Source organism: Ixodes scapularis, unplaced genomic scaffold (genome assembly GCF_016920785.2).
Source record: "Ixodes scapularis isolate PalLabHiFi unplaced genomic scaffold, ASM1692078v2 PGA_scaffold9__187_contigs__length_104089568, whole genome shotgun sequence".
Classification (NCBI taxonomy): domain Eukaryota; kingdom Metazoa; phylum Arthropoda; class Arachnida; order Ixodida; family Ixodidae; genus Ixodes; species Ixodes scapularis.
In genome coordinates this window covers 47,264,739-47,287,797 of record NW_024609884.1, presented here as the reverse complement: position 1 = coordinate 47,287,797, position 23,059 = coordinate 47,264,739, and the positions used below count along the sequence as shown (strand labels likewise).

General features: G+C 42.7%; 1 protein-coding gene across 1 annotated transcript in view; it reads right to left on the bottom strand.

Moving 5' to 3' along the window:
* Positions 1–2,283: 2,283 nt before the first annotated feature.
* LOC8038309 (conserved oligomeric Golgi complex subunit 4) overlaps positions 2,284–23,059 on the bottom strand; it is a 48,752-nt gene continuing 27,976 nt past the window's right edge. The window contains exons 14-22 of the mRNA XM_029985120.3: positions 16,752–16,980; positions 16,031–16,093; positions 15,901–15,957; positions 15,604–15,750; positions 10,608–10,700; positions 10,424–10,525; positions 8,190–8,318; positions 7,089–7,180; positions 2,284–2,425 (exon numbers count right to left, since the gene is read on the bottom strand). Of these exons, the coding sequence (XP_029840980.2) occupies positions 2,383–2,425; positions 7,089–7,180; positions 8,190–8,318; positions 10,424–10,525; positions 10,608–10,700; positions 15,604–15,750; positions 15,901–15,957; positions 16,031–16,093; positions 16,752–16,980 (955 nt within the window). The 3' untranslated portion in view covers positions 2,284–2,382. The remainder of the gene's footprint in view (positions 2,426–7,088; positions 7,181–8,189; positions 8,319–10,423; positions 10,526–10,607; positions 10,701–15,603; positions 15,751–15,900; positions 15,958–16,030; positions 16,094–16,751; positions 16,981–23,059) is intronic.

Genomic DNA, 23,059 nt, shown 5'->3' with positions numbered 1-23,059 from the left:
TTATATCTAATTTTAAACAGAAGTAGAAATCGAAACGGAAAATTTGGCAACGTCCGGCAACGTTGGCTTCGGGCCGCCAAGAACGTGGCAATCCCATGGTACGAGATCTCACGTGATCCTCTGCACAACAGGCAGGATGGGGGCGGGCGTGTGCCAGTCGCAAGTGTCGTCTGCACCGCACTCTTCATCAAGTCTTGGTGTCTACGACATTCGACGACGCCTGCACAACTGTGGCATAGGAGTGCGCACGTAGTGTCTGTAGTGTGGATGAAACTCTGGGAGACAATAATTAAACGGTGAGATGAAGGCAGCGGTAGCGATGCGGGAGACGGCGGTAACGGCGGGACCACGGCGGAGCGGCTGGAGGGCTCCCTAGAAGCGCACTCCGCACAGTTCGCAGGCGTGCCAAGAGGAAACGTTGCTGACATCACCGATTACACTTGCCCGGAGAAGTAAAAACAAGCAAAAAGGGGGCAATGGTGATGGCGTTTAGCTCAATGTTGGCTACGCCCACGCTGTAGCCTTGACTGCACTGTTGGTCATGCCTTAATTTGCCTGCTCGAGTCGGCCGATTTCGGCAACTTGGCGAGTTGCAAAGTTTGCCAGTCCGTTTAAAAAACATTTAGACAGAACTAGGTTGTAATATTTGATGAGTGGTCTTCCTAGGTGATACTGAAAAGGATTGCATTGTTTTTTTCAGAAACAATAATAAAGCAGAGTTGCCCTTTAAGCAGTATTTAATGTAAGTCCAAAAATCGTAGCACTAACCATTTTGGACGAGCCTAGCTTGTCCACCTGGAGCCGTCCCCAAACTGTTTAGGACGAGTGTGACTCAAACAGTCATCCGCACACCCTCGCATGCCCCTTGGCTGTTTTGAACGACGGAGGCTTGCTCAGAGCTTAGGTTGCGGCGCTGCCAAGAGATGGCAGCACGTATACTGTAATTCTTTTTACTGTACACATTTTTAAAAATGGCAACCAATGGTGGAGACACGTGTGGTCCAGGCAGCATGTGCAATAAAAATAATAAAAAAATAAATGCAGTTTTAAAATCAAACCCTGCAAAAAAAAAAAAAAATCGCTAAGGGGTACACCATGCACAAAATAATATATTGGCTGTTTCAGCCAAGGCTTCAAAAAATTCCTGAAAATAGGGTGGTTGAGCAAAAAAAAGAAGCTCTTTCCCGGAACAAACTGCCAGCCATGGCAGACGTCAAGGATTGCAGAAACATGCTAATTAGTTATTAGCTAAAATTTTCTAATTACCGTTTTTTATTAATAAAAGTAAATACATGGTTCCATTGAGAAACTTGCTAAACACTATAGAAAAACACTAAATCAACACATTTTAGAACGATATGACAAGGGAGCACTTTATGGCATTCCGAAGAAACGCTTAATTTGGATGCATCTCCAGGTTTCAACTTCCTATTGGAGCGCATCTTTGTGCCAGCGGTCCTGCTCTCCGGTGGCCGAAGAACGAAGCCACCGCCTTTCCTCCCTCGTAGGATGGAGGGAAGTATGGTGCATGTGTGTTGCGCGCCTTGGCCACCGGGCAGTAGGACTGCTGGCGCAAAGATGCACTCTGATAGGAAACCAAAACGTAGAAATGCATCCGAAATGAGCGTTTTTTTGGAACACCGTAAAGTGCTGCCCCTGCCTGTATCTTTCCAAAATGAGTTGGATTTAGTGGTTTTTGCTAATGCTTAGCGAGTTTCTCATTGGAACCACATGTTTATTTGCACTAATAAAGAAGTTAATCACCATAGATTAGTGTATTATTTAGCTAATTAGTATTTTTGCAATCCTTGACACCTGTCGTGGCTGGCAGTTTGTTCCCGAAAAGGGTTTCTTTTTTTTTTTTTTCATCAATCGCCCTATATTATGACTCCCTGCGCTATATGTCACCTGCACAGACTACATTCATGTAGCTTTCACGGCTTTTTGTTAAAACATTCACTGAAAGACCCTGTATATATAAGAAGAATAGCTGAAAAGCGTTCCACTCCAAAGTATACTAACCTTTCCTTGAATTGCAATCGAAACCATTATTTCCACAGCAGTTTGGCTATGATAGTCAATTCTTTCTTCTCCCTTGATAATAATGACTCATTATTGAGAAATAAATAAATAAGGGGGCAATGCGGGAGCTCCAACGTATTTTACATAGTTCATTGTTCCAAACTCGCAGGACAGATGATGACAGCGATACCAGTAAACTCATGCTAGCTCAGAGATCTCCGATATACATAGGTGTTAACTCACTTTGAGCAATACATGTACTAATCACCAAAATATCATTTTATTACAAAAAAAACTCAATATGCCAGGTGCTGAAGAATACAATATATTTACAAGCCAGCAGCAGAGGTTACCCAACAATTAAAGCTTAAGCCTCCGAATGTCTTCTTGACGAAAGTCATTTCTGCAAGATATTTTGAGAAATATGAGCATCAGCAGTTTGCACCTAAACAGCGCTGCACAGTTATGATTAGAACTTGATAATACTACGACTTCTATTTCTAAGTTGAGATGAGTGCATGCAGAAAATACAGGGTGTTTTTTTAAGTCTTTACAGATTTGTTTTAAAAAAACCGCAAAAGCTACACACATTGTTGTCTGTGCAGGCGAGTTATAAGGCCAGGGGGACATAATACAGGGAGATAATCATCACAGTAAGTTGGTTCATTAAAAAAATTGTTAACTTTCAAATGACAGAACATAAAGATATGGTTCCAGTCCAAAATTTGCTGAGTGTCCATCAGAAACCACTAAGTAAATAAATTTCAGGAAGGTTTGGGGTGCGTGGGAAGCGCAGAGTGTGATAAAGTTACCACTTGTGTGACAGGCACAAGGCAAGCGGTATGAAAATGCAACTGCGTGGTTTTTCTGCCTCTTATCATTCACATTTTTGCACCGCCAGCATTGTGCTTGTTACACAAGTGGTAACTTCAGTGCTTTTCCACGTGCCCCAAATATCTATAAAATTTACTTATTTCATGGTTTTCGGTGACGCTCAGCAAGTTTCTAATTGAAATCATACGTTTATTTTCACTAATTAAAAAGCTAATGAACAAATTTTAGTTAATTATCCGACTTATTGTGACGATTAGCACCCTATATTATGTCCCCCTGGCCGTATATCTCACCTGCACAGATTACATTAGTGTAGCTTTCACAGCTTTTTAAAGATCTGTAAAGATTAAAAAAGAAAACACCCTGTATAATGAACACATGATCTGAAATAATGAAGTAATACTGTAAACGACGCAATTTTCGCAGGCTCAAAGTTTTGCGAATCGAGCCATAGTTGAAACACTAAACATTATTCACGGGTTCTAATTTTCGCGAATCCAGACTGACAACAGCCCTCCCCCTTGCCCTCTTGCCTGCCCGGTTGTCCTTCCGTCCTTCTAGGAATCTGCAGCTTCAGTCAGTCAGTCAAGATCTAGGAAGGGGAGTACGGCAGTAGGTTGCGTGACTAATAGTCCGGACATCACCACCGTTACCCACAGCTTCGAGACGCCGACAAAAGTCGGTTAGTGTTCCCGTCGGTTTTCTTCGACGTGAACCTTTCTCGAGTTCACTTTTCGAGGTCACACACTCTGCATGAAAGGCCAACAGCAAAGGGCGATGGGGTCGAATGAGTGTGCGTAAATAAGTTTAGGGTCCAAACTAACTTGGTCACACCCCTGAACCTTTCTTGAGTTCACTTTTCGAGGTCACGCACTTTACATGAAAGGCCAGCGACAAAGGGCGATGGGGTCCAAGGATTGTACATAAGCCAATTCAAAGTAGGTTTAGGGGCCAAACTAACTTGGTCGCGTTCCGTGGTCGTAGACGCCAGCACGCTCTGTATCAGTGAGGTATATGTTTTCTTGTGCCCGTAAGTCTGCTGTCCCGCGATGTTGTTACTACGTTACTTCAAGCCAGTGGTCGAGAAGGCAGATCATCATACGCCGGGACTGCCTGATCCACAGGTATGCAAGACCACACGTGACAAACATTCTTTTGCTTCGGCAAATGAAAGTGTTATTGCCGCTTTTACCGCCGTGGACTGGTAAAAGCGGAAATGAAGGCCCTACTCTGCTTACGATGACGAACATAGATGCAAGAATGGAAAATATGCTGTGGAAAATGGGACAATTGCTGCAGTAAGGAAGTTTTCTGATGGAAGAGAAAAGGTTCTCAACAAGAGCAACCTCAGGAGGGTGAAGACCGCCTATATCCTAGCCTGCAAGTCCTGTCATTCGGAAGAGCTGGCTAGCTTACCTTGTAGACTTCGAGGTGTCAAGCCTGTGCTTGGAAACTTGGATGATGACGTACGGGCATACATTGTGGAGCTTAGAGAAGCGGGTGGGATTGTAAACACCAGGATTTGCCTCGCTGCTGCACTGGGCATTGTGTGGGCGACCAAACCCACACTCTCGCCAGAGTTTGGTAGGACTCTTGTTCTCGATAGACCCTGGGCAAGATCTTTTCTGCACAGGATTGGATTGATCAAGTGGAAGGCTACGAAGACTGCGCAAATTTTTCCAAATGATTTCGAGGGTGCCAAGAAGTTCCTGCATACTATCGACGAGAAAAGAAACAACTTCAATATTCCCGACGACTTGGTGCTTAACTGGGACCAAACAGATGTCAAGCTGGTTCCGGCCAGCAAGTGGACGTTGGAGGCCCGAGGTTCCAAGAAAGTTGGGGTGGCTGGCTTCGACGACAAAAGGGAAGTCACCGTTTTGATGACTACGATGCTTTTTGGCAAACTCTTGCAAAAACAGACAGGTGTCATGCCGAGGTGAAGTCTCCAACTGACTGGGACGTGTGGCACAGTGACAACCATTGGAGCAACGAAATCACAATGCTGCAGTTCGTTGACACTGTTCTTCCGTACAAGGAGACGTACAGGAGTCATGTGGGTGATGCCAGTCAACATGCACTTTGTATTTTTGACGTTTTCGCTGCACATCGTACAAAGAGTCTTCTGTAAAAAACTAGCTGCAAACAACACTGAGTATGTCTTCGTCCCGGCAAGCTGCACGGGACTCTTGCAACTGAACGACCTAAACATTACCAATGTGTTCAAGACTGTAATGAGGAATCGCTTTACCCAGTGGTATGCCGAATGTGTACAAGAGGTGATGGAGAAAGGACAAAACGCAACTGACGTTAAGTTGACGTTAAGATCAACTTGCGAGCAAGTGCTATGAAGCCCATTCACAGAGCGTGGCTGATTGAAGTGTACGCGGATCTCGAGAACCGTAAAGACGTGATATGAACCGGCCATACTTTGGCAGGAATTGTCTGAAGGTGCCAAATAAACTTCTTGAGGTGAGTGTGAATTCCGACTTATTGTCTTATTTACTTTAAGATACTTTCCATATCTTATTCACATATCGCATATGATTATATCGTGATACTTTTTGGGTGCGCGTTTTCCTGGTGTCTCAATGCTGCTTTCGAGGTGATGAAATTTTCCCCGAATTGTTCACAAATCGGAGGCGGTTCGTGAAATTTGCGAAAATTAGGTGCACACGAAAATTAAGTCGTTTACAGTATGAGGAAATTTCAATATTGTACAGAAAGAGTATATTTATTCAGTGTGCAGTCAAGCTGGTTAGCCTTCAACAAGTAAAAAGTCTTTGACCATAGAAATTAAGAAAAATAAAAAAGCATAGGATGCACATGTTTGGTTCCTCTTTTGTGTTTTCCCCACCGAAGAACCTAAGGTACTTCTGCATCATCATTACTAGACCAGACATACTGTTGCGGCAATTTATAACTGTGTTCTCACACACTTGTGCCTTAGTACCTTTCTTTGAATGCCTCAAAAGAATGGGCAAGCAGGGCAGGGACGCAGCCAGGGAGGGAGGGAGGGGGAGCTTATGGGGCTTTAGTTTCCCCCAAAATCCAGCCGACCCGATAGTATACATATGCGTTCTGAACCCCCCTCACCCTCTCCAAACCCCAAGTCGGGGACATCCCAGCCACCTCAGCTCCCCCCAAAAAAACATTCCTGGCTATGGCACTGAAGCAGGGATATGTCCTGTTTTCAATAATCCAAAAGCAAGGGAGGTATTGAAAGATACAAAGATGACTCAAGAAGAATCGCTCATTATTTCTATACTTTTGCAACTTAGTGTTGTCTTCAAAAATCATGAAGTTGGAAATAGTACACAATGACCAAAATGGAAAATAAAAAAAGAAAACATTCACCAAAAGAAAAAAAATTACAGGGCAGCAAATTCATGGTCGAGTCAAATTTGTAGAAACCACAGGGGTGATTACCTATGAATGCGATAGCATTTATCGCTGCACACTGCCTTTGTGACACACGTTGCACACCGGCTATGTGCTCATGCAGAGTCACGTGCACAGATCATGTACATAGGTCACGTGATATCAGGTCACGTGACCTAACATCCTTAGAGGTCAACCTCTAGGATGACCTCAAGGAAGACGTCTAGGGGGGCTATGCAAGAAGGCGGAACGAAGGGACCGGAACATTATTGCCTGCTGCGATTGGCCAGCGGCGTGGCGCTGACCAATCGTAGCAGGCGGCTATGTCCCGGTCTCTTCGTCCCGCCGTCTTGCATAGCCCCCTAGGACGATGTCCTAGAGGACGACGTCAAAGACATCTAGAACGGCCTCCAAGATGACCTCTAGGACGACCTCTAGGACGACATCAAGGACGACCTCTAGGAAGACCTCAAGGACGACGTCCAAGAGGACGACATCTAGGACAACCTTTAGGGTGATCTCGAGGGCGTTGTCATGGATGACCTCAAGATGACGTCCTAGGACACGACATCTAGGACGACGTCAAGATTGTCAGATCCTTTGAAGAGGGTGCAGATGGGAAGGAGTGCAAACTGCCACTCTGCATATTGCGCATTGGGGTGCAAGCACAGTGAACAGAAATGGTCTACTGTGCACACTTACATTGCATTAGGAGACCAGTATATACATAGCAGAAAATTTTGAGTGGTAGCTTAATAATGCTATCGCATTAATATACACAGCTCAACAATACTGATGTGCCTCACGGGCTGTCGTTTCCAGGAAAATATGGTCAATATAACAGCACTCACCTCAAGCTCAAGACCTGCCTCACTTCAGCTGGAGTGAGCCTCCAAGTCATTGGTCCAGCATTGGTTCCCCAGATATCAAGGATTTCGGACACCTTCAATGACAAAGAGAGAAAGTATAGTCACACTTAACCCTTTCACTGCCGCGTGTTTTTCTGACTGTTTTTCAGCCCTGCCTGTTTTGGGAGCCGTAGGGGGTGCACATAAAATGCAAAACGAGTAGGTATACTCAGGCCAGGCACATATCCAGGGGGGGGCATGGGGCCTGGGCCGCACGTGCGGCGGTGCGAGCGTAGAGTGTTTGTCGACGCACACGAAAAATCCATGGAACCCTAGCCATAAACAGCTTCGCTGTAAAAGGATCCACCCGGTGCACTTGCTCTTCACAGTTTAGTCTGAGAAACGTTAAGAATCCCTTACGTTTCCCAGCCGACCCCCGGATGCGTAGAGCAGTATCTACGCTCATGACAAGTGGGGCAGATCGCACCGCTCACAAGTGTCGTTACCATGCCAATGTTGCACCTCACTGAACTTACAGATTCATAGCCACGTGTTTTTTATCTCTTTTTAAAAAATGCAATCTTTTCCGTAGTACTGACAAACGTGAACGGGGCATCGATCGCGTTGAACAGTTGCTGTTTTCGTGGTTAGGCTTAGCAGGCCACGATAAATGTTCTTCCATTGCCGTTCTCCGCTTGTGTTTGCGCTGCCTTTCTTCGAACTTGTGCTTGCTCTGGTAGTTCCAAACGCGAAAATCGTGCTTTTTGTTGTCTATTGCAAACCGAACCGGATAAATGCAGAAAGTGCTGCTGTCCCGAGTGACAGCCCCTTGAAGATGGCCGATATTCGCATAAACTTGTGATTTTTCAACTTACTGCAAGTCAGTCAGACACGTCTTTTTTTTTTTCCAAGTTCTCGTGCAAATATTGTTTGGATTTTTTTTACTCTTAAAAGTAGGATGACCGATGATAATAAAGCAAGCAAAAGCAAAAATCAACAATTTCCAAAAAGCCTTAATTTTTCGACCCATATCTCCACTTGATACGGCTCGAACAGCTTGGATCAGGCACAAAAGGATTCATTTTAAGTCAGATGATTACATACCATTTCCATATTGAGAAGCGTTGAAATCTGGGAAACACGAGAAAACTTGTCCCTGATTGACCAGGTTGTCACTGAAGTCATGTAACTGATGAGGTAGCGCAATTCCTTGTCAAACTGCAGTCCACCAAGCTAGAAGATAAATGTTCTGTTAGCAGTCATTTAATGCTAACAAGCTCTTCCGATTTCCATAAATGTATACAGGGTGACATAAATAGAGGGGCTGACTGTAAAATGAGCTGAAAAAATCGGTACCAGCATGCAGAGGGCTAAAATTTTCGTGAGAAGCATATTTAAGTGGTGGATTTTACCTTGTGAAAGTTCATTGCATAGCTCCATTCCTGTGAAAAGTTAGATTAATTTTACCATTTCGAATAATGAATTCTGACACACATAACCGAGTCGCCAGATAGGCATGCCTTCAGTGCCTATCTGGAGATGGAGCTGCAAGCACAACTCTCAGGTGACTCAATCATCTGCCAGTTGTTGAAAATGTCAAGGACGTTGCTCAAATTTTTTACAGGGATGGAGCTATGCCGAAATTTGGCAACATAAAATCTAACATTAAAATACTGCTTTCACAAAAAATTTGAGCTTCCTATGTGCAAGCGCTGATACTTCTGGCTCATTTTAGAGCCAGCCCCTCTATTTATGCCCCTTTTAAACACATAAGCTAGGAGGCATCTCAATTTAAAGAAGCATAGTATATATTTAACCATGGTAAAAACTACCCGAGAGTGGGGTCACTTAGGCAGTAACAAACACACAGACATTTTGAGACGAGTCTGCATTGTGCCCTAAGTAACGCCAATCTCGGGCACTTTTTACCATGTCTAACCTCCACCAACTACTTGCACCCTATGTTTTGCTCATATATTTGAAATGTAAGAACTGACATGAACATCAGAAGCCCTGTTGAAGTAATTTCTTGTCTGTGCAATGTATGGCAACACAGACACAGCTTTCCCAATCCTCCCAGAAATAGGTCTAACAACACAGCAAAAAGGACCAACAAAATTATTTTCTTCACTCCACTGCCCCCTAATGGTGGTGGAGGTTGAGCACTTTCACTCATTTCCACCAATTTCTGCAGCAGTGTGGAAATGCAGTGCTGTGAAAGCCGTGTGAACATTGACAGCATTACATAAAGAGTATAACACACACTATAGTCAATATACAGGGTGTTTCACAGAACTTTGGCAAATTAAATATTGTGAAAATTGCACATCTCAGAAGAAAAAGAAAAAAGGTTGATGCATTTTTGGCCCCTGCACAAGTGCCTATTTAGGAAAATTAATATAGTTTGGAATAATTAAGTCATCTATAATTCTCGAGTAAATAACTTCTTTACTTTTTGGGTTTAAGGGTATGGTTTTAATTAGAAATTTGCTGGGCATCATTGCAAACTACTAAACCCACATTATACAATGATAAAAGGCACGCAGCGTTTTACTGTGTTCTGCAAAAATCCTTAATTTGGATGCGGTTCTAGGTTTCAGTTTCTTATCAGAGCGCATCTCTGCGGCAGCAATCAAGCTCCCCGCGGTCAAAACGTACAACATGCGTGCGCCGCCACGCACGGCACGTAGAAGAGGGTAGATAAGAAAGCCTCCGGACTGCCACATGAGGTTTGCCTTTCTGACATGGGTGCATGTGTGAAGGAATGCCTCTACGTACGATGCCCGACGGTGCATGCATGTTGCGCGTTTTAACAGGGGAGCGGGATTGCTGGCACGGAGATGGACTCCGATAAGAGGCCGAAAGTTGAAACAAGCTCAAATTAAGCATTTTTTCGAAACGTCATAAAATGCTGCGTGGGCCTTATATCATTGTAATATGGAGGGATTTAGTAGTTTTCGATGATGCCCAGCAAGTTTCCAATTGAAACCATACCTTTAAATTCAATAATTAAAACAGTTAATGATGCAAAAATAATGCATTACTTAATTATTCTAAACTATATTAATTTTCCTAAATAAGCTCCTAGGCAGGGACCAAAAAGACGTTAACTTTTTTTTCTTGTGCGATGTGGTTTTCACAAAATTGAATTTGCCAGAGTTTCGTGAAACACTCTGTATATTCAGTGCCATATGCAGTTCGGCTGAAGTATATAAAGAAGCTGGATCAGCATCTGGGTGCAGCTGAGCAGCAGGAGCGTGCAGGTTTGGTTTACAGCAAGCTTAACTACACAATCTACCATATAATTAAGAACTCAAATATAAAGTGACCACTCTCACTCTGTTGAAGGAAGACTTGAAGATGGTTTTTTCAAGCTGAAATGTTGTTTCAGCAGCTGTGAGGTTGACTAGGCTGTCATAGTTTGCAGGAATCAAATCATCCTGAAAATGGATAAATTTATTTGAGATTGAAGGGGAGAATATGGTTCATGGATGATGATGAAGTTGAAGCAGAACAGCTTACCTTGAAAGACTTCAGAACTCCATCAAGAGTGACAATGAATGTTTGCAAAAATGGCCGAATCCCGTCGTTGGCCTCATAAGATGTGAAATCATCCTACAATAAAACATGCAGGCATGATTCAGTGCTATTGTGCTCTCCAACTTCTTCCGGTAAGTGGGATGTTGGTTAACACAACTGGATATCGTAATTCAGGTATACAATGTGAAAACACAAGCCCTTGGAATTCGCCCAAGATTAGCCATATTTACAGGTTTTTAATATATTGTTTATTCCGAGTTTAATCCATAGATGCAAAAAAATGTAGGTAAAAAAATCAGGAAAGCTAGACATCTCACATATTCCCAACAGATACTGGTGGCAAATACAGTCTTAGCTAGTTATAACAGACCAGGGATGGGCAAAATACATGCAAATAGGTATTGAAATACAAATACAAAATACTTTGTCAAAAATGTATTTAATTACAAATCTAATTACATTTCCAAAAAAGCATTTAATTACAAGATACAAATACAACCAAATGTATTTGGTCTCCTCCAATTACTTTTCCAAATACATTCCTCAAAATCTGCGTCAGCGACTTCAGGGCACCTGCAACGGGTTTCTGGGTATCTCATTTTCATTTTGAATCGCACACTCGGGAGTTAGTGTGCGAGGCTCTAGTAACGTAATAGAAATATAATCACACAAAAAATGTAATCAGCTTGAACGGAATAGGTGGAAAAAGTACAGAGCTTCAAGCAGCTTTTCTTTGTCGATTACATTTTGGTATAGACCAACAAAGAACCGAGACGACCAAGACGCGCAGCACTAGCTAGAGAATTTTTTTATTGTTGCAACTCGCATCAGTTAAGAAACTCTGGACGACCCACGCATTTAGAATGTTCCAGGTAAAAATATGGATGGAAATCAGGTTGGAAAGCATCACAAGTTGTCACAGGCACTTATTTAGCAAGTCTGCCCGTGAACGTCGATTTCGTCATTATTATTGCCCTGGACTAGCACCGTAATCACAAAGTCATTAAACGCTTGTGCTTGATTGAGAGACACTGCATTCGGTGCAGAACATAGTTTTCTTCCTGCTCTGGACAGTGACAATAAATTTGAGGGATGTATTTTCGCCCACAAAATTGTATTTAATTACAATTGTATTTGAAATACCCACGTTTTAGTATTTAAATACACACGTCAAATACATTTCCTAATTTGTAATTAAATACAAATGCAAAATACACAAAGTATTTCAAATACGTATTTCAAATACTTGTATTTGAAATACTGCCCATCCCTGTAACAGACCTTGATTTTGATCAAGATTTCGGTCTGTTGTAGAAGGAGTATGTTGTATGCAGATATGAAGTTGAGTCAATGGTGCATAGAGGAAAAACAACTGAACCTCACAAATCGGTATGTTATATGCAAATGTCTGTTGTAACCAGGTCTGTTATAGTGAGCTTAGACTGTACCAGAAATACAGAAGCCAGAAAAGGTTTACCCTAAAATACTGCAGAAGCGCCCACTCCGTTCAAGCGCCCACTATTAATATTTCCCAAACTTGGAAATTGTGTGAATTATACTTTAAGCGCCCGATTTGATTGATTGATTTTGGGTTTTAATGGCGCAGCGGCTGCTAAGGCCATAGTGCGCCAGAACAATGGTAGAAGAAAAAACTGCGGTGCTATTTAGTTAAAGGTGAGGCATGATATGAGAGTTTAAAATCTTTCATGAAATGCAGACAATACAAAGAAAATTCACTCACTTAAATGTGCTGTAATAGGCCAATGCTGTTTAGGAAGTTAAAAACTTGGTTATGAGGAACAAGAGCGCCCGATTTGACAGGACAAGTGCCCATGTCTAGATTAACCCAGTTTTCAGTGAAAGTGGGGGGGGGAGGTGCTCCCTTGTTATTTTACGGTAAAGGCCCGTTCATACGCTTGCGACTTTTTAGAACCATGTGCCTTGAAACGTCTTAAAATCTCTAATGACAAGAAAACACACTGGCACCACCTATGGGGGAGCCATGTAACACTTGGCGGTCCCATATACAGGGTGTCACAAAAGAAAATTTACAGGGTTTTTTTTTTTACAGCAAAAATAAACTAGGCATCGCCGAACGCTCATTCTCTGCCCAAAGGTAGCGCTAAAGGTCACAACCAGATGCCACAGTTTCAGCTTGATCCAATACGTTATTCAAAAGTTATAAGTGATTTTCTGAAAATTTCAATGGGAAAATGGAGCCCAATTTTGCCCGTTTTCGGTTTCTGGTGCCCATAGAGCCCCATGTATTCAAAAACTCCGCCGGCCGCCATTTTCCCATTGAAATTTTCAGAAATTCACTTATAACTTTTGAATAAGGTATCGGATTGTGTTGAAACTTTGGCATCTGGTTGTGACCTCTAGCGCTACCTTTGGGCAGAGAATGAGCGTTCGGCGATGACTAGTTTATTTTTGCGGGAAAAAAAAACCCTGTAAATTTTCTTTTGTGACACCCTGTATTTTATATTTTTTTTCACGCATAATTTTTTTTCTTTCTTGGCTCGAAAAGCTTTTGTCCATGTTATCAACAACCATTTCTCATTAATAGTACAAACATTTGACCTCGCAAATACTGCAAAACATGCGCTCCAGTGAAATGCAGTTCAAGGGTCACCGCACAGATGGCGCCAGCGTGTTCTCTCGTCGTAGATTTGAAGAGGTTCTAAGGCATTCGGTTCAAAGTAGGGTGACCACCCGTCCCGCGACTCGCGGGACTGTCCCACATTGAGGGCTTGTGTCCCGCGTCCCGCGAGAAATTCCAAAATCATCAAAATGTCCCGCACTTCACACTGTCGTAAAATTCACTCCACAACTCATGGTGCTGCCAAACAACGGGGCACGGGAAAGCGCGGAGGTCGCATGGCAATCGTGTGAATCGCAATGATACGCCATTTTCTATCCAACCATTGCGGGAAGCGACCTTCGTTCTTGCAGGAGATTCGACGCGCATGCGCCGTTGAGCCTCTCCCTTTTGTAGCAAAATATCGTAAGAAAAATTGCTCGCCAAAAGTTTAAATATAAAATAATGTAATAATTTTCAAATTGATGTGTCAATGCAAAAGGGTTGCTGTGATTTTTTTTTTAGCGAAGGCAGCCACATTTGCAACGGTCGGAAAAGAGCATAATGTTAAAACATTGTGTATGACCATGTTGATAAAAGTAAGCGTTGGCAGGGAACAATAACCCGAAAAAGATTTCCTGTTTCTTATTTCCATTTCATGCATTGAGTTCATATATCGTCCATTTTTATGTTTTCAACTTCCACACATTTAATAACATGTTTGGCATTAAAACAAATATATCACTGGGAGTGGAAATTATTTGAGCTTAACTGCTGCAATGGAATTAGAAGGTGTAGAAAAAGTGCAGGATAATAAATGTGTTAACAGAGCCTAGGTTCGTTGTGTGCGTGTTAATATTTCCTCTAACCTCCCCCCCTCCCCCCTTGCCCCGCGTGTCCCGCATTTCGCTAGGAGGAAGGTGGTCACCCTAGTTCAAAGAAGTCGCAAGTGTGTGAACAGGCCTTAAAGGGGCCCTCTGGAGCGTTCTGCGATGGTCTATTCATGGCGGTAACTCAATCTACAGGCCCTAAGGATCCTAAAAATCATAAAATTACAGTCATGCGCGGCGGATTTCCCTATTCAAATTGCTATCAAAGCCCCCGGCACGCCCCCCTTTCTAAGATGAACCCGGAAAATGGGAGGGGCATCTCTTTACGCGTCAGTCAATAGCAAGCGAAGGATTCCTGCGTCACTCTGCATCACCAACGCGGCCGACCGCCGACTTGCGGAGGAATCTCTCCGGACTTTGTGCTCGGCAGTCGTCGTTCGTCGCACCGCACCGTCGTACTGCTACTGCAATACGCAGTAGCATTCCACAGTTGACAAGGAAAAGTTTGACTCGTTGACGTGGAAGGATCGCTAAGCTGGCTTCGGAGTCGAGATCCACGGGAAGAAGGAACACGTGTCCCGCAAACGCATGTCTGCAGACGCCCCGGGAGGCAGACGAGCCGATGCGCCGACGAATCACCCCCTAGCAACAAGCTTGCGGGGAGAAAACATAGTTCGCTGGTTTTGGAGCGATAATTGCGAACTATGTTTCCCGCACCACAATCAGTTTACGTTTTTCTCAAACTCCAATTTACAACGAGCTTAAAAAGTGTTGCAATAATAACGTTCGCATTCACCGCGAGATGCAGCATCCATTGGTCAAGTTTTAGCGATGGGCAGGGAATGCGGGATTGTCTTCCAAGAGAAAATAGTCCCGATATATTTCTTCTGCCATCTGCTTAATAAACGGTTATGTAATCTAAAACTTTGTATACCTATTAACTTGCACCTACTATGCAATATAACAACATAAACAGACGATCGCAGAAAGCTCCGGAGGGCCCCTTTAATTGTAGGAAAATGTTTACTTGCTAACTTAGAAGATGAGTGAATAAATAAAGTTATCTTTTTGTCTTCAGTAGTATGCTCTATGGCAGTTCACACCTGCCTGAGTAGTAGGCGAGGATCCAAGTCAATCAATTATTTTAAGCTTTCTGGGTCTTACACAGAAAGTTTGCCTACCCCGTTTTCTACCTGGACTGCCCTCTATGAAAGGTGGGTTAGCTTTCAGTTGCCTAAGCCTAAAATATACCAATTTGAATACTAGCCTTATTCTAAAGCAATAAAATGGAATCCACTTAGTATAACGATAAGGAAAAAACCCGAAAATTCAATCGTAATAACTGATTATCGTTGAATCTGGACTAGACTGACCGTTTCTAGTCTACAAACTCTAGAAACTGATCGTTATAAGCAGTACATCGTTATATGTGGTATTGTTATAAGTGGATTGTACTGTATTTGTTTTGCAATCTAATATGGTTCCACCAAGCTCAAGTCAGTCATTTCCTTTGTGCATACATCTCAGTGGAGTTGCTCTTGAAACATAACTTCAAATTTCAATGCCTTACCTCCGTCAAAGAATGATCAGTAGCTTGAAATGTATCAGCCCATGACTTTATGTGTGGTTTTACAGCAGTGTTGCAGAGTTCGGACACTCCAGAACTTAGCAATGACTGAAACTTTAGGGCAGAGTTGCTGAGGTCGGCGAGACAGCTCTAGGAACAAAGTACAAAACAGGGGGCATTGAATACAGAAATATTAAAGGAAATGCACCCTATCTAACGGTGGCAGAAAACTGCTGAACGTGCAATTGAACTATAAATCAGCAATAAAAATTAATATAGTACATATAATGAGACACAAACCTCTAATTTTGCAGTCTCTTGCTCAGTAGCTGAGGAAAAGCTCTTCTGCAAGTCCTCCTGTAAAAGCAGATCAGTGAGTTCAAAAAGTTGTGAATCATCTGGAAAATAATCACAACTATGTTTTACTCACCTGAAGAGAACTAGCAAGCGTCTTTATATATTCATGTGCCATCTCCACATTGTTCAATGTCGTCTAAAAAGTCAAAGACAAGCATTCTTTAAGCAGATCTTTAAATCAAGCCCACAATAAGTGTATTGGGGGGGGGGGGAGGGGGGGGGTGTATGTTCACAATGCAATAATGAAATTATTGTGACTGCTCTAATGACTGCCTAATTGGCACATGGCTCTTAGTAGAAAGTGTTGGGCACACAAGCATGCTACATGCACATGTGAATTCATGCAACATTTGCAAGAGTTCAAGTTTTTTTGGATTCCAAATTAGCTAATCTTTGATAAGATTGGTTTGACTTCTAGTTATTCCACCAGGCATTGGATGCCAAAATTTCCAAAAACACACACACAAAAAAAACACGCAGTACAGCAATCAATCTGACTTTTTACCCTATTTGGAAAAAATGCAAACTGTCTGCACAAATTGAAAAATGCAAACAACTACCCAAACATGTGCTTGTCTGTGGTGAGTGTTTATTTAAAGTCCTCATATTTTTGCACACTTCTTTTAAGATTATGATTCAGTAGCAACCAGTCCAGCTTTCACGCCCTTTGTAATTATTCCAAACTCATATCCAATGTTAGGTACTAACATATGATTCGGTAATTTGCGAAGCTACTGCCGTTAGGGACAGAGAGCAGAGTTCAAGGGGTTCTCTCCTCAGACCAACTAACTCACCAAAAACACAGCTCTGGCTTTTTCCACTGTCTCTGCCGGTTGAATCCTGCCCTGTTGAAAGCTGCTTTGGATCATGGAGTAAGCCTGACTAAGGTCAAGGATGCCTGAAGGTGGAAAGCCAAGCTTGAGTCGCTCCGACAACTCCCCAGCAAAGTCTGTCTCGAGGAGTGAACAGCTGTGGTTTAGCATTGCACATGCCCCGTCCACACTGGCGCTCGAAAAAGCCCGTCTGCCAAAAGACCACACAAATCAAATTTAGCACCAGACAAGGGTTATATTGCTGCAGTTAACTCCAGTTCAATCAATCAAGCTGTCTCCAATTTCTAAACGTAAGACTATGCACCCTGATAACCACTTTTAGATACAACCCAAGAAACATGCAAACCTTAGGGAACACACCAAGTAAAGCAATAAACTAGATGCCGACACTGCAAAGAGGTCATTCTTCCATTAATATATTACCATACTTTAAAGAACTTAATTTTCGCAAAGACATAATTTTTGTGAATTTCACGAAATTGAAAATATTGCAAAAAAAATTGATCACATGAATATATCAGTATATGGTAAAGAACACACAGCTAATCACTCTAAATTTCGAAATTATGACCCCACGAAAAGGAAGTTGTTTACAGTAACTGTTATATGAAAGTTCTAGCAGCTTATGTTAGGTATGGTTCTACATTTATGGATGAAAAGAGAAAACACCACAGTCTGCAAGGCTCTTCTATAGAATGAAAATGACTAATTAATTATTCCTTACAACAAAAGGGGATTATAAGGATTCCAAAAATGTTTTGGCCATGACATTAGTCAACACTTGACTTCAGGTGTTGAGCCCCAATTAAAATTCTTGTGGTAAAAACTTTGTGAGTCAATGAATTCTACAATTCAGAGCATACCAAACCAACATCTAGCTGTCTTCATGCTTTAGATCCTCTACAGTTCAAGAAAGCACCAAGGTGATACTTTTTTCATCTTTTTTCACTTGCATAATAGTGTAATAAAGATTTAACTAAGCCAGAAACTTTAGCAAAGGTTGTTCAGTTTCTGTTCCCAACACCAACATGACTGTTTTGTATCATGCACCTACCCCACAAAGTAATGGACCACTACCACAGGTACATTCAGACTTAAAGGGCAACTCCGCTTCACTTTTGATATTGAGGAAACTATGCAGCCTTCTTCAGCATCATCAAGGAAGACCACATGTCAAATATTACAATCTAATTCTGTTTATATATTTAATAAACTGGCCAGCAAACTTTCAAATGAGCCAAGTCGCCAAAATCAGCTCACTTTAGCAAGCGACGTGAGGCGCAATCAACAGCGCAGTCAATACCATGGAGTTGGAGCAGCCAACATTGAGCCACTATGTCAGAGTCATGTTTACGTCATTCTCACGTTTTGTTTGTTTTTACTTCTCAGAGCAAAACTGAACAATAACGTCATGAGTTTCTCCTCCTGGTGTTGGCTCAACGGTGTCCACATGATCACCGTAACACATATGCGCTAGTTTGTGTTGCCCTGCGCGCCTCTCGGAGCCAAGAATTGGGAGCAGTCTGTTTCGTCTCGCCGCTGTTGTAGTTTGAGAATGATGTTTTGTCTACGATACAGGCGCAGGCCACATCTATGTTGCCTAGCTTTGATGCCTGGCGAAAGATCCATAGGCTCACAATGTTGTGTAGCTGCTTGCTCGAACTACCAGTCGGCGAGCCCGGGAGTTGCCTTTCACAAGTTTCCACACGACAGTGCGCCTCTGAATGTATGGACGGACATCCTGTGCTGGTGCAACTTCGGGAAGCCGTTGTTGCCAAATCGCAGAACAATGATCTGTTCCGACTGCTTCTGCTCATGACACTAACTAATTTACTGTTAGCAGCTAAATAGAGAAACGTCCGTGAAAAGATCAGTTCCACTGTAAAACCAAATGAATGTGCACTGGAGCATACTTATTACGGCATTCATAATTTTTGCTGACTATTCTGCTAGCGACAATAAATGGGTAGTCTGCCATACAGCTCCATAAAGGTACCCAATTCAGGCTACTAAACCAGGAGACACATGCAAGGTCAAACGACCACCACGTCGGTCACATTACGCGCCGGGTGTTTCCCAGTGTACAAGCATATATGTCTCGCGTTGTAGAAAGCAGGCGCGAAGTCTCAACCATTTTCGGTAAAATTAATGATAAGTTGGAGTGTTATGTGCCAGACCTACGAAGGGTATCGGGCACGCCCAAGCGGAGGCCTGATGATTAATTTGGGCCACCTGGGGATCTTGTGACGTGCAACCGACCGAAATCTCGATTACACGGCGCCTTTGCGGCAATAAGTCCGCGCCAAAGAGCGGGCACCTCCGTCGAGGTTCCAACCAAAAGTGCAAGCTGTCCCAGCTTGCGTAGGGGTGCAGACGTCGTTGGATGTTGTAGCAAACTACATTGGAAGTGATTTGATTGGCCTAAGCGATTTTTGGAACACCATTCAGAGCAGCCAAAATAGTGTTCTGGAGCAGCAAATGTGACCTTTGGAGCAACCAAAACAGTGTTTTGGAGCAGCAAAAGTGGCTTTTGGAGCAGATATTCTTAAAAAAATAAAAATATTAGTTCTAAGTGCTGTACAAACGAGGGCACTTTGTCTTGTGTTGCATTCTGATGCGACATGTTGTGACGAAACTTGCTGCTTGTGTATTTACGGCTGAGACATCCCACAAATGTACAGTGCTGTAGGCAGTGCTGAGCTATTCCGAAAAACCGCTTGCCACCGTTTTACTGGTTCTTGATGTGCCAGATTTTCGTCAAAAGTAAGCAAATGTAAAACAATGGATTGCCAGCGTCCTGGCTGGTGCCTCTGTCGTGCAATTACGTTCGGATGTACGTGAGGGAAACTTCGGCAGGCTTGCAGTTGCGCGTGCTTCGTCGCCTGAGTGGAGACAACGGCTGTTTGATTGAAACCAAAACCATGGCACTACGCTCCGTCGCCAACTTATTTCCAACATTGTATGCAAAATGTAACTGTCCAGCATACGACAAACAAAAAAAACAGTTCAGCGGCGCGTGCTTGCCAGGACGCAAAAAAGGTAAAAGCTAAACACACAAAAGAAAAAAGAAACCTGAGTGCATTGATGCAAGACATTGCGAGTCAGGGTCAAAAAGTTACTCGAGAAAAACAAGCGTGCTGTGCGGGTTCAGCATGCAGACATTGCCTTCTTTGCTTTAGCTCACTTCTCTTCACCAACTTTCTCTCGCGGCAGCTTTTTCACGTACCGGGGCTTCTCTCGAAAGAAAGCCCACCGAGAGAAACCTAGGTAACCAATACTTCAACACAGCAGTCTGAGTTAAAAATGGATTTTTGTAGTAACGTATGATTTAAGAAGAACAGGAATGTTGATGAACATGCGGCGGTACCTAGTTTCATTTTAGAAAGCGCCATATCTGCAGCGACGTGGGGAAGGCAACACCCGACGTCGTGCGACCACAGTGACTGGAAGGCAGGGACCGAATATAGTTTTCCCATGGCCGTTGCTTTCAGGAGAGAGTGTTTCAGCTCACAAAGTAACTCCTGCCGCACAAAAACATGGTTTCATCTCACAGCATGACGGCATAGCTGGTACCCGGCACGCTAGTGTCGAAGTGTCCACACACAGCCACGTCTATCGTTGAAGATATTAAAAAAAGATACGCAAGACGAGACCCACGAGACAACGAGAGCGCAAAACGCGAGACGGCGGGAAAACCATGCAAAACCTGATGGACAATTGACGCAGGATACTTTGCCTCGGGCGGCCGCTTGCACCACATAACACACGCATGCTCAATTACAATACTCAGTTTAGTTTCAGTTTTGAAAGGCGACAGAAATTGGTTTTTTGGAGCAGGCTTGGCGCAGATTACCCATATATTGGCAAAATGTAGCAAGATGTAGCAGGGTTAGCCGTTCGGCGCAGTTTGGCGCAACAATCACATCACTGCATTGGTGAAAATTGCGGAGCAGACGACACTTCCGCTTTGCTCTACGTTCGCCCACCATTGCATAGAGGATCACGTGACCATCTAGACCACGTGGTTCGACGTGACGTGGACATGACTCTGACGACACGAGATCAATGCTGCCTGTCACAACCGAAGTTTTGGTATCTGCTGATGTTTAAACTAAGATTATAGAAATAATATTCCACATTTCGCAAATTTGAAGACGTAGGGCTATTTAGTAGTGCTTTGGGAAATAGAATCACATGTAAGCCTAAATCTTTTTGGATTGAGCGGAGTTGCCCTTTAAGTAACACATCATATGGCAGACAAGTATACTAGTTTGTTTGGATTTCGGCTTCAGAATTGTTTTAGTGAACAAGGAATTGTGTACTCAAAACAGAGTAAAAAGCATGTTAATAAATTTCAATAATAAAATGAGACAAAAGTTTTGAAAAATCGTTTTATGAGTTGACTTGCTAGAAAATATTGGCATAAAGATTCTAGATTGTAGAGAACATGCCATGATGGAGTAATATTCGTTACATGGTATATCTATTAGTGTTGTACGAATATTCAAACAGTGGTTCCGAATAATACGCTGTTCGATATTCGCTTCGAGATGAACTGCGATATTCATAATTTTCTGAATGTTGATTGCGGCGAGTTAGCCCCGTTGAGTGCACTCCTCACCGGGCACATGTGCTCGGTGAGAAGCATACTCTACGGGGCTAACCCGCCGCGATTATGGTCGACAGAGATGTCTTGACAGCCCGCGCTCATCACTCGTACTTGGTTTGTTGTCGAGTTTTTGTCAAATTCCAAATTGAAGAAAGAATATTTGCATATAGCAAGCAGATTTATAAATCTCCACCATTAGCATGGCTGCGAGTATTTTGCCGTTTATAGATACTATACTACAGCTATATCAAAATTAACTGAGCTTAGAAGTGGAAGACTGGGAATAACTTTCCCGAAATAAGCTGAAGTTTTGTTTAAGCATGGTGCACGGTAGTGAAAGGCTTGGAGAAACTATTCAATTAGAAAATATTCAGCAAAACCACTATTTGCTTCAAATTCGCTTTGAACTCGAATTCCACTATTTGCCCATGACGAATATTTACACAATTCTGAGCACCCCCTGCTCTAACAAGAAATATTTAAAAAATTAAAGTTCGAAGGTGGAAAGAAAATTAAAGTTCAATGGTTCTAAAAGGAGCTCTGCCATCATATTTAAGTGTCTAACTTTTTTGCGGTTTCCACGTCTCTTGGGGCTTGGGCAAGCCAGCGGGCACGGAGAGAGTAACTAAATATCAGTGCGTCATATTTTAACCGGACGACATGAAAACCACCTACGGGGGCGGCCCGCGGTGCCGAAAGCGCGCAATATGTGACGACATCGTGATGTTTTAGGGCCTGGCCTTTCTACTGGTCAGAGCCGCTAAAAGCTTCTTTTTAGTCGAAATACAAAATATAAGTGGTGCGAGCCATTTCAATTATTTATAAAAGTAGTTTTTGTTCAGTATTTTAGATCAGAAAAGAAACAAATGCAGTTTATAAAGTATGAAAACAAGAAATGATCTGTCGACCAGGGTTGGGCAGAAATACTCAAAAATGTATTTGGAAATACAAATACTGGGATACATTAAAATAGGCGCTAAAATACTGATACTGAAATATATCTGTAAAAATGTATAGCGATACGTATCGGAAATACATTTTAAATAGAGGCAAAAGGTATTTGGAAATACAAATACAGGAATACATTTTAGCAAGGCAGAAATACAGATACAGAAATACTGATACTGCAATACATTTTTTAAATTTGTTTGAGATGCCAACTGAGATGAAGCTTGAAGTTTGAAGTGGAAGTTTTTGATCCCGAAATTACTTTCCCGTAGGCTTGGCACTTTGCCTTGAAGGTAGTTGTTTCGGACGACGAGGAGTCTTCAATGGGCTCAAAAGAAACGTCCCATCAAGGACTGACCGCGGTCTCTTCTCTGACTTCCTGTCTGTCTGACGAGGGATGCGAAAAGGCTTCGACCTCTAAATAAATTCTATGTCACCCTAAACCCCATCAAAACGTCGCCACGCCCCTGCCAACATTAATCACATGACGTCACGGTGTAATGAACTGGTTTTCTTTATCTGTAGGTGTGGCTTTGAACATGAAACCAGGGACTCAAACCGTAACCGTAACCGAAACCGAAACCGTTTAGGAACGAAATTTTTTCTGTAACCGTAACCGGAACGAAACCGTTATTTGATATTTATAAAAACCGTAACCGGAACCGGAACCGTAAATTATTCACCGGTAACCGGTTTTAACCAATATTAACCG